Here is an 11,755-nt window from a genome sequence, read left to right on the forward strand (position 1 = left end):
TATAAGTTTATAAAATAAGTTAAAAAGAAAAAAGGAGTTGTTTTTACAAAGTCAAGGTTATCCATACAAATAAAAAATCAGATATTTTTATCCGAGACACTATCTAGGTTACAAACCAATTTCATCATCAACTTTATTTCCATTTAAAAACGTGGATGACAAAAATATGGAACAATTAGTTGCCAGATGACACTGTGACAAACCACGCTATATTTTCGTGGCTTGGCCTATTTCAGCATATCGCTCACCATACACTATCAATGTGAATGTATGGTATATATACTGATATATACCAAACCAAAATGTGGATAGGGTAATGTGTCGAATACATAATTCTGAATTTGAAATATGATATCGACAAATATGATGCTTAATAAATAGGTCCTAATGATTGAGTGGTTTAAGATGCCTGTCCCGGTAAGACAAAAGATTCTGAGTTCAATTCCTAGTTATGACTTCATTTAGATATACATATTAGTTTTATCTTTTTCTTCAATAGTATAAATTTAAATTATGCCAAGAGATGAACCCACAACCTCTGGATTGGTAGTCGAGGACCTTACCCATCAACCACAGAGACGATAATACACATAGAGACCCTCGAACAGAGAATTAAAATTATATTGAGAAGGTATTTCAACATCCTCTTGATAGCTTATCCACAGGATAATGTTTATTTTTGATTGACAATTTATCTATAAGTTAACTATTCGGTACTCGAAACTGTACACCTCAAATAGTGGCTATATATCAAATAAGTTAGTCAAGTTTACAACCTATTGGCTAGTATTTGTTTATTTAGAAATAAACGGTGAATTACCTCCTGATACTCTGTAACTTTTGGGAATAAATGTAAAAAATAAAACAATAACGAATGGTATGTTTTTGAGAATTTTTTTTACACATAATTTATAATTCTCATACACAGCAGAGCAAAATTTGACAAAATCGTCGCCGTAGATGTCAAGAGAGTCAAGCCACAAATTTGGCGAAAATGAGTTAAGTATGCAGAAGTGTTTGAAAACCTTCAAAGTTGCCGTGGTCAAAAGATTTAAGCCATAAAACACTCCGTTATTGAGTATTTTGAAATTTGCCAATAGATCTAACACACATCGATGAAAACAATCAAAGCAGTCAAAAACTACAAGCCGCATAGACTTTTGACTTTCGAATAATTTTACACAAGTTAAAGCAGTCTATGACGACAAGCCACATAGATCTTTTGACTTCCCAATAATTTAATTTTATGCGTGGCTTGACGCCATTGGCAACACAAACTTCTCTCGAAAGCGTGCGCACCTCTACTCACATTCGACAATGATTTATAGTGTTGTCTTCCTCTAACTCAGCAAAATGCCTATCGTGTCGGTTTGTTCACGCTTGCACATACGTCTGCGCCCACGACAGTATCGCGAATCGCGAACTGTCAGTTCAGTGTTCAGTGCGTCGGTCAGTGTTATTTTAATACAACATCAGTTCGGTTCGTTCAGCGATTCTGTGCTTTATTTCGTTTTGTGCCTACAAACGTTTGTACTTTCAACTTTATTTAGTGAAACAGTGATAAGAAATGAATCATTCACGCGGAAAACAAATGGTTGCAGCAGCCAGAGCTGCTTTAAATCCACCGGTTCGACATAACATATTGGAATCTTCACGTGGCAAACAAATGATTGCATCAACTAAAGCTGCTAATCCACAGAACCTAATGAGTTCTTCACGTGCTAAACAAATGGATGCAGCAGTTTTAAATCCACAGGATCAACATAACCTCAAAGGTAAGAATCTAGTTAAAAATGTTGATTCCGATTGTTTGAAAACAATGCGACAATCTGACAGTTTTACTTGTTTTGTAGATTCTGAGGGGAATGCTGTACAAGCTGGACGTGCAGAACACGACCTGAACATGCAAAATCTGGACGTCTCTCGAAGCATGTATGTGGGAGGTTAGTATTTTTATTTGTTATCAATACAATATGCATACTAGTTATTATGTTGGCTGTGTAAAACCTGTGACTATCAGAGAAGCATTTGCTTGTAAAATTCAATGTTTATCTCGGTGTTTCAAAGAAGTAAACTACTTTGTTTTGTTTTACAGGCTCTCCTCTAAATGGTGTGCAAGCTGGATGTGCAGAACACAGCCAGAACGGTGGCATGCAAGTTCCGGATGAAATTGCTGTCCCAGCATTATACGCAGAGCTCCGAAGCTTCGCTTCAAGCACGCATGCGGGAGGTCAGTATTTTTATTTGTTATTAATACTAATGCATACTAGTTATTATGTTGGCTGTGTAAAACCTGTGACTATCAGAGAAGCATTTGCTTGTAAAATTCAATGTTTATCTCGGTGTTTCAAAGAAGTAAACTACTTTGTTTTGTTTTACAGGCTCTCCTCTAAATGGTGTGCAAGCTGGATGTGCAGAACACAGCCAGAACGGTGGCATGCAAGTTCCGGATGAGATTGCTGTCCCAGCATTATACGCAGAGCTCCGAAGCTTCGCTTCAAGCACGCATGCGGGAGGTCAGTATTTTTATTTGTTATTAATACTAATGCATACTAGTTATTATGTTGGCTGTGTAAAACCTGTGACTATCAGAGAAGCATTTGCTTGTAAAATTCAATGTTTATCTCGGTGTTTCAAAGAAGTAAACTACTTTGTTTTGTTTTACAGGCTCTCCTCTAAATGGTGTGCAAGCTGGATGTGCAGAACACAGCCAGAACGGTGGCATGCAAGTTCCGGATGAGATTGCTGTCCCAGCATTATACGCAGAGCTCCGAAGCTTCGCTTCAAGCACGCATGCGGGAGGTCAGTATTTTTATTTGTTATTAATACTAATGCATACTAGTTATTATGTTGGCTGTGTAAAACCTGTGACTATCAGAGAAGCATTTGCTTGTAAAATTCAATGTTTATCTCGGTGTTTCAAAGAAGTAAACTACTTTGTTTTGTTTTACAGGCTCTCCTCTAAATGGTGTGCAAGCTGGATGTGCAGAACACAGCCAGAACGGTGGCATGCAAGTTCCGGATGAGATTGCTGTCCCAGCATTATACGCAGAGCTCCGAAGCTTCGCTCCAAGCACGCATGTGGGAGGTCAGTATTTTTATTTGTTAACAATACTACTGCATACTAGTTGTTATGTTGGCTTGTAAAACCTGTGATTATCAGCGAATCATTTGCTTGTAAAATTCAATAATTATTTCAGTGTTTCAAAGAAATAAACCACTTTGTTCGGTTTTACAGACTTGAACGTGAACCTTTCCGAAAATGAAGACAATAACAGGCAAGAACATTCAAATCAACACCACGTTAATGCCTCAGGAACATCCATTTCTGAAATATTGGAAAGCAACCAACAGACAGATGATTTAAGTAGGAAACGCAAGAGAACCCCAAACCAATGGAAACGGAATTCCCAAAAGATATTGAGAATGGCAGGTAAAGAATACCAAAGCAGATCCGGAAAGACAGTTCAAGCAAGGACAATTAGAGATGTTAGCTGTAAATGCCATTATAATTGCGCATCCAAAATAGGAAAATCTCAACAGGAGCAAATGTTGGCTGACTATCTGAGTCTGGATTCCGACAGAGCGAGATGGGCCTTCATTGGTGGCAATGTAAATTGTATTCCAGTAAAACGACGATACCGTAGTGGAGACACCATCAAACGACAACATACATTCGAATATACGGTAATGTTAAATGGAGAGAGAGTCCAAGTGTGCAAAAAATTTTTTTTGGCCACCTTTGTCATCTCGGGAACAAAAGTTGAAAGTGCAATGAAAAAGTTGACTCCTTCAGGTGTCACTGAAATAGATCAGAGAGGTCGCAAGGAACCGCCAAACAAAAAATCCGAGGAAGTTAGGAATATAATCAGGGACCACATCAAGTCATTGCCCGTAGTTGCCTCGCATTACTGTCGGAGCAGCAGTAAAAGAAAATACTTGCCATCTGGTTTGAGCGAGACAAGAATTTACTTAGACTATGTTGAGTATTGTAAAGAACGTAACGTGGTACCAGAAAAGCTCGGCTTCTACAAACAAATATTTGTGACAGAATTCAATTATGGATTTCACACACCAAAAAAGGATCAGTGTGATTTTTGTACGCAGTACAAAAATAAGTCTGACGAAGAGAAGTCAAGAGACGAAGATCAATTTAATCTTCATTTAACAAGAAAAACAGAAGCAAGGGAACACAAACAAATTGACAAAGCCCAAGCTATGAATGATCCTAGCATCAGTTGCTTCACTATGGATCTGGAAAAAATATTATTGACTCCGAGCTTACAAGTGGGACAGTTATATTATACAAAAAAATTAAAAACGTATAACTTCACGGTGTATGAGCTGGCTTCCAGACAAGCAACGAATTACATGTGGCACGAAGGTGTGGGCACAAAGGGTGCTTCGGAGATCGCTACGTGTCTGTGGAACCTCTTGGTGTCATTAGGCCCCAAAAAAGTAGTGACGCTGTACTCGGAAACGGCTTCTGGTCAAAATCGGAACTCAGTAGTATCCGCTATGTTCCTACGTGCAGTGGAACAGCTGCCGATTGACGTCATCAATCAAAAATTTATGGAATCAGGGCACTCAGAGATGGAGTGCGATTCTGTGCACTCCACAATAGAGGCCCGAGGAAGAAAAATAGACGTGTTCACACCAGATGGATGGTACGTTGTTGCCCGTACTGCAAAAACTTCTAAACCATACCACAAGGTTGTGGAAATGGATTATGCTGACTTCCTTAACTATAAAAAATACAGCAATAAAGTTATGACAAACAAAAATATATCAGAAAATGGAGACAAATTAAAGTGGCTCAAAGTAAAGTGGTTTCAATACCGAAAAGGTGAACCCACTACTGTTTTTTATAAGTATCAATTGAGCCGAAATGACTTTGATACCCTTAACATTCAGCGAAGACGGCTTCGAACGTTATCCTGTGCAAGCGTAGAAGTAGAAAGACTGTATTTTTCAAAGCCAAAAATAGGCCAAGACAAATTAAAGGACCTACTCAAATTGTGTGATAAAGGCAGCATTCCGTCCACCTATCATGATTTTTATAAAAATTTGCAGCCTGAGGACGGTCCATCTCGGGAGAATGATGGCTCGGAGAGTGACGGAGAAGATGGAATTTAAAAATTATTATAACATTTTTGTAATAAATATTTTCTTCAGAATCTAACTTTGTATTAATTTTTTTTTATGTACCTCAGCCAACTTTATTTCAACAGGTATAAACATAGTAACCATACGATAGATTGCTTGACTATGGACCAAATTTTAAGGGATGATACAGTAGTACATTCACAGACTTAAAATGCAAAAAATGGAATGCTGATACCAATCTTAATGTGTATGGCAATGAGGCATAGAACTGGCAGAGGAAGTATACTATGAGCGTAGAATGATAGATTAGCCTGATTTATTTTGGGTTTTATGCCGTATTGCGCTACCTTCTTCTAATAATGGACACTAACGCTGTTCGACACATTGAAGAAGGTCGTAGCACAACACGGCATAATACCCCAAAAATCAATCGCTAATACTTTTGGTCGTGAAAATCTCAAATCTTGTCTGAATGAATTTTGGACAAATAAGATCTCTGAGGTGTATGTGTGGTAAAACCATGTTTTTATTGTGTGAAAAATGTGGTAATTTGCAAATAATGTAAGCGTGATGAGAAAAATTAAGAAAAGGATGGTTTGAGCGTGTGATCGGAATAACGAAGCATGTAGAGTGGATGAACAATGACATGTAGGAGGACTCCTGAGAAAAACTTGGCGCGATTAAGTGAACCAGATACTATTGTCGGGCCGTGCCATGAGTCAGAATAACTGAAGGGTTATGTATGAATGTGAATGAAGCAAGCAGTGCCAAGCTCTGTTTGGCGGTCCATCCTCTCTGCTCAACCCTTAGAGAAACAGCGCGGTGGTTAGATAGTTAATAGACTTTCCTTTAGAGTTTAGAGTATAGTCCAAAAAAAGTTAGTAATTTGTCCGCAAATTCTCAGTAGTCAACAGGCGTAAGAGGCTTAACTCTTTTGACTACCACACAAATGTACCATCTGTTTATTTCAATATTCAGTGGTCAAGAGATATAACCCAAATAACTTTTATAATACTGTTTTTTACATTTATTCAATCTAACTAATAAAAAGATAACATCACAAAATATCTATGTCTAAAATTACACTCTTCTATCTTTAAAAACAAAAAAGTTATGACAAAAAAATGTGATTTTTTTGTAGCCAAAAATCTTTGAGGGCCGTTTTCTCAGCTTTCTGGTTTTGTGGCTTGACTCTCTTGGCATCTACGGCGACGAAATATGCATCAAAATTTATAATATTCCAGGAATACAAAGGCATAAAAAGTACAGTACCATCAGTTGATTTATACCACGTATCATGTCAACCTAACAACATTATAAAAGTACAGTACCATCAGTTGACTTATACCACGTATCACGTCAACCTAACATTATAAAAGTACAGTACCATCAGTTGACTTATACCACGTGTCATGTCAACATAACAACATTATAAAAGTACAGTACCATCAGTTGACTTATACCACGTATCGTGTCAACCTAACAACATTATAATTCATCATCCAAATCGTTTTAAATATTTGCTTTGAACATAACTAGAACTAGTAAAAAAATATACATTAAACTTATGATTTATAAGTTTTGTTAAAGTTACTACATAGTACCTACATATTAGTAAATACGAGGATTGTACAGAAAGTAACTGCCATTTGGCTATAAATAAAAAAACCCTTATCTATACAGATTAATAATTTATTATGTGCCTCTTAAAACCATAGTTGTCCAATATTTTTCAACTTGGTTGCAATTTAAATTCAGGCACTTCACGTCATGAAGTTTCACCAATTTTCAAGTCAACAAGGAATGGGGCCAATCTGTCACACCGTTTTGAAGATCTTCGTTGTTATCGAGTTGTAGGGCTCCGGGACACATCTTCACGTGAGTAAGCAGACGGAAGTCGATTAGAGTCATGTCTGGGCTATGTGTCATTTGATTTGTGTGTTTTGTACATAAGCCATAGACATTTAAATCGATGGACTTGCACTAACATGAACGTTTTTAAACGAACTACCTGGCATAGCCGAAGTAAAAAATATCTGATTTGGAATTTGTAGTTTAACGTTTTTAACGCAGCTAGTAATTTGCTCGCCATTGTAAAAAGAACCAGTAATTTATAAGCAAATTTTAGTTTACGAGGACTGAAAGGTGATATTACAATGTGAGTTGCCTTTATACTGTCAGATTCATTTTATTGACTGGAAACACAGTTAAGTGCATATTTAAATAATATTATTATGTATGACTTTCACAAAAGCAAGATGATCTTTAATACATAGTAAAATATTACCCCAAATGGCTAGTAAATGAAATTAGAGGTCAAAATAAGAGGCCTGGCTTAATACAGGTTAATTAAGGACTTAAAGATAAACAACATTCTCTAGAACAAAATAAAAATGCAAATAATTCTGTGGCTTAAAGTCAAAAACGTTATCTACAAAAAACATACCAATAATTCGAAAGCTTAAAGTCAACGTTATCTTCAAAAAGACATAGAGATAAATATTATTGATCTATTTATTTTAGTAGATAACGTTTTTTGACTTACCCTCCAGTTAGGTATTGGAATGTTTTTGTTTGTTTGTAGATAATGCTGTTTTACTTTAAGCCCTCATACAATAATATGACTTTCACGGAATAAAGATAATCTTTCTTACATAATAAAACATGACATTTTAGTTCCATTAAAACAAAAAGAATACAAGGTCAGTATGCCACTGATCAGTCAAAACTAGATACATTTAAAAATTGTCCAATGCTACACTCATAATATATCTAAAACAACTTCAAATGTCCGGTCACTCTGTCGATAGCCTCCTTACTGGCGGGTCCTATTCCAACCACAGTCTTAGTGTTAGGTGCTATTTGAGTTCTGCCCGCATCTTGAATCAGCGATGTGATCAATCCATTTTTTTTGGCGCTATCCATGACACTCAAAAGTTCTCCTTCGGACTCAACTTTTAGGGCGATCTTGGCTTGACCGGTGTACGCCCATTTCTTCAATGACTCTTTGTCCTTTTTAGCCGCCTTCATGTACGCGCCGACTGCTGCGTGAGCGCATTGCGCCGCCACCTTGCCCTTGCCCATCTTCAAGTCGTTCCTTACTACAAGCACCATCTTGTATTCGCCGCTCTCATCGTTATAAGTTGGCTTGAAGAAAAGAAAAAAAATCATGTTTTAAAATATGTACTTTTGCCTATAAAGTAATTCAAATTTAACTAACCCTAGAAAGATAATGTTATCTATGATATTGTTAAGTCCTTAAGAGGAAAGGCTCGTCATCATTTTCATTTATTTATTTATTAACGTCCATTTTAGAGGCTTTTACATACGAATAGTAAAAATTATACAGTAATTATTATACATAACTGAACTGCCTTAATCTAATAATCTTTTATATTTGTGATAAATTGTAGATGTACACCGGCTTATTTATAATAATTTCCCTCCATTAGTATTATGGGCATAAATTTATTTATTTATTTAAAACTAGCTGTACCCCACCACGCACTGCTGTGGCTCAGTCTGTGCAGATAGAAAAACAGTAGCGCGTGTTGCTTTTACGTCCAACAGATGGCGCAGTTTTTCAGAAAGCATGTTTTTACCAGTCATCATCTACATAATATAGGTATATAAAAATACATGCGTATTCGAATGCAATATTGTTTAAAAATTTCAAAGCAATTGGTGAAGAACTTTCAGAGATTTAAGAAATTTGAACAAACAAACATTTACATTTATAATTTTATTTAGAATTAGAATTAACGGAACAAGTGCCATTAACATACATGAAAGATATTGATGTCATAGTGCATTATGGAAAGAAAGGAAAAAATACAAGATTAAATAAGTTAACAAGGACAAAAGAATACACATTAGTACAAAGTTATTAAAAAAACAGAGAAGAAACAAAAACAAAAAAAAATGTTAGTGATCTATCATAATATGTGAGTGAAAAAGTTTTATTTGTTAATACGTTGTAATATGTCAGTAATTTAAAATTTTTAAATTTTATGGAAATTTTTTATGGTAAAAAGAAAAAATATTGATTTATGGAAAAATGGCATTATTTTTTTTTCCTTTTACGTTTATTGTACTCAAAATAATGAATAAATTAATTAAAATACATAAACGAATATATCTATTTTTTGAAATACTAAATTATTTCACTTTCAATGTGTATATTGTCGTTACGCTTGCCAGCTATGTGAGTTTTACCAAATTTTACAGGGCAAGCCAAAAACTTCACAGTTTTCTATTCACATGCATCAAACAATGTTTGAATGAGAATTGTGAGATAACAGCTAAACTTATGCACCTAGTCTAGAATGGGCATGATTCCTTGATTTTTTTGAAAATTTGGTTGTAATAAACATTTTGCCAAGATCTGGCACATAGCCGCTTTTGCAAAGCGCAACAATGATAAGCTTACTACACTCAAATGAAATGTGTAACAGCCCATATCTCAGGACACTTTTTCACATAACGCTGTTTTCCTGCAAAAGGGCTCAATTAATATGTATAGTTATATATACTTTTATTTTATTTGGTTTTATAAATGCATTTTTTTTGCGATGACTCACAAGAAAGGAATCCCTTACTGTGGAATATTACAGGATGGGAGAAAAAAGAAACGGGACGTCGGGAAATAGGTACCTGGCAATTCAGATCTGGTTATTCAACATTATTATGTATAGCATATTTGAAGCAACTGATTTTGAAATGTGGACTTTCACCGGACAAAGAGGATCTACTACAAGGAGGTCCAAATAAACAATATTTCAAATAATTTTAGAAGATTGGAAGAAACCATGAGAACAGAGTTATGATAAGTTATTAGCATTGATAAGCATTAATATTTAGACTGGGATATAAGTGGAATTATTCATGTCTGTTGCATAATATATACAAATTGCAGTGTTGTTAATAATAAATACTTTAGAGTGTATAATAAATTATGAATATGTGGTGCATTAATGTAGTTTAATAATTTTTAGTATGGTTACGGGTTATTTTGCGCAGTTCAAGCAAACATTAAAATTAAGTCACTTTAAATTCTGCATTTCAAAAAATCTATTCGCCAAATCATATACTCATATTATGAGTCGTAGACTTACAAAACCAGCCACGGAAATTTCTGCTGATTCTGATACATTCACAAAAAGTGCAAAGTAAATTGAAAATAAAGAAATTATTAATATTTAGCATAAAATGTTTTTTTTTATTTATTTCGAAGTGTTCCAAACAGCTTTTAATGGCATCTACAGATTTCCATAAAATTCCAGAGTTGGTTTCGCAAGTAGACGATTCATATTATATGATTATGATTGAAGGACAAGTACACACTACATAAAAAACATGTATGTTTATAACGAGACAAGAAAATTTTGAATATAATGAGAGGCCGTACCCAAAATAGTTTGTCTACAAATCTTCTTTTTTTGTTTTACTTCAACCCCCACACAGGAGGCCATGAGGAAAATAATTTCCCTCAGGGCTTACGTCATCTTTGGAGACGCTGTGTAGTTGGGTGTTTTTAGGAAGGAAGGAAAGGAAGTTAAGTAGAAAAGAATAATATTGACTAGCAGTTAAAAACCCGCTCCGCGGGTTGTTTTAAGAAATCTAGGGGTCGGTGTGTCCAGGTGGACATATAAATCTATCCCTCCCGCTGCGGTGCAAGACGATGGGTCAAGAGAAACCAGCTGGTAAGGTCAAAGGGTCTCCCCAAGCTGGCCTTTCCCGATCCGGCCTGCCACGCAAGCTGGGGGGCAGGCGCATCCCCCGCCAAGATATGAACACACCTCACCCGATGAACCCGGGTACCTCTGCTAAGTCACCAAACGTAGCAAACCACTTAAGGGGACCTGTGGCAGAGGTGTTGGTTATCCAATAAATGGTTCCGGTGCGGCGGAATCCATACTCGCCTCCCAAATTGTACTTTACTGGAGGTTTACTTTTGAAGTAATTTGCTGTAATTTGTCATAAATTATCTTGAAAACTTGCAATTTTAATTTAAAATATACCCATGCAAGTCTGGTTTACATTGTATTTTTGACAAAAATGAATACCAAAGCTAACTGTAACCTGTAAGTAATAAGTATGCAGATGTAATGATTCCCGTAAAACACATTGATATAGGTCACAATACGTCACACATGTGCTTCGAATAAACAAACAGTCGATTTAGTAGGTAGGTATCACATTAACTTCACGATTAACATAGGTTTAGTGTGGAAATTTTCAATGTCAGGATTAAAGATGAATCGCATAAAATATGTACACACTCACCTCAGCAACTTCTTTCTTAGTACTTTTACCATTCGCCTGTGAAATTTGTACGACAGATGGACGGAAATACCGTTTGAAAGCAAATATCGAGATACCCAGACAAACCCCACAGGCCAAACCAGCAATAAATGACGTATTTACCTCCATTTTACTATTATTCTTAGAAACAGAGGTCATACACAACCTGTGAAATTGCAAATAACTATCTAGCGAAAGCTGCGAACTGTAACGAGATTATAACCTCCACGGAAAAGATTTGACACATTGACAACGGACCCTCGCGGCAAATTTTAACGAGAAACGTCAAATATGTCGGTAAAACAGGAATCTGCATTTACTGAACCGTACTGCGCATGCGTAGTTT

General features: G+C 35.9%; 2 protein-coding genes across 6 annotated transcripts; one reads left to right on the forward strand and one right to left on the reverse strand.

Annotated features, from left to right (window-relative positions):
* The first annotated feature begins 945 nt into the window (after window positions 1-945).
* Window positions 946-5,182, forward strand: LOC149417994 (uncharacterized). Of its 4 annotated transcripts, none has more exons than XM_089639575.1 (4): window positions 946-2,230; window positions 2,382-2,802; window positions 2,954-3,088; window positions 3,239-5,182. In XM_089639575.1, the coding sequence occupies exons 2-4, from the start codon at window positions 2,724-2,726 to the stop codon at window positions 5,134-5,136; spliced, it is 2,112 nt and encodes a 703-aa protein (XP_089495701.1). In that variant the 5' UTR covers window positions 946-2,230; window positions 2,382-2,723; the 3' UTR covers window positions 5,137-5,182. The 4 variants fall into 4 exon arrangements, with proteins under 4 accessions (XP_089495701.1, XP_089495702.1, XP_089495703.1 ...); XM_089639576.1 differs by having other exon boundaries at window positions 946-1,943; window positions 2,096-2,802; XM_089639577.1 differs by having other exon boundaries at window positions 946-1,775; window positions 1,854-2,802.
* Window positions 5,183-6,322: 1,140 nt separating this feature from the next.
* Window positions 6,323-11,667, reverse strand: LOC149417995 (peptidyl-tRNA hydrolase 2, mitochondrial). Of its 2 annotated transcripts, none has more exons than XM_089639580.1 (2): window positions 11,533-11,667; window positions 6,323-8,253 (listed from the first exon to the last, which is right to left on the reverse strand). In XM_089639580.1, the coding sequence occupies exons 1-2, from the start codon at window positions 11,566-11,568 to the stop codon at window positions 7,879-7,881; spliced, it is 411 nt and encodes a 136-aa protein (XP_089495706.1). In that variant the 5' UTR covers window positions 11,569-11,667; the 3' UTR covers window positions 6,323-7,878. The 2 variants fall into 2 exon arrangements, with proteins under 2 accessions (XP_089495706.1, XP_089495705.1); XM_089639579.1 differs by having other exon boundaries at window positions 11,392-11,661.
* Between the last annotated feature and the right edge of the window lie 88 nt (window positions 11,668-11,755).

The sequence above is a fragment of the Hesperophylax consimilis genome, chromosome 14 (genome assembly GCF_061612785.1).
Source record: "Hesperophylax consimilis isolate HC1 chromosome 14, BYU_Hcon_1.0, whole genome shotgun sequence".
NCBI lineage: Eukaryota > Metazoa > Arthropoda > Insecta > Trichoptera > Limnephilidae > Hesperophylax > Hesperophylax consimilis.

Excerpts from the sequence above, each read along its gene's own strand:
- LOC149417994 (XM_089639575.1), top strand. The coding sequence starts at position 2,724 with ATGCAAGTTCCGGATGAGATTGCTGTCCCAGCATTATACGCAGAGCTC. Across the intron at positions 2,803-2,953 it reads TTCAAGCACGCATGCGGGAG|GCTCTCCTCTAAATGGTGTG; the intron begins GTCAGTATTTTT and ends TTTGTTTTACAG. Across the intron at positions 3,089-3,238 it reads TCCAAGCACGCATGTGGGAG|ACTTGAACGTGAACCTTTCC; the intron begins GTCAGTATTTTT and ends TCGGTTTTACAG.
- LOC149417995 (XM_089639579.1), bottom strand. The coding sequence starts at position 11,568 with ATGACCTCTGTTTCTAAGAATAATAGTAAAATGGAGGTAAATACGTCA. Across the intron at positions 8,254-11,391 it reads CTAAGAAAGAAGTTGCTGAG|CCAACTTATAACGATGAGAG; the intron begins GTGAGTGTGTAC and ends CTTTTCTTCAAG.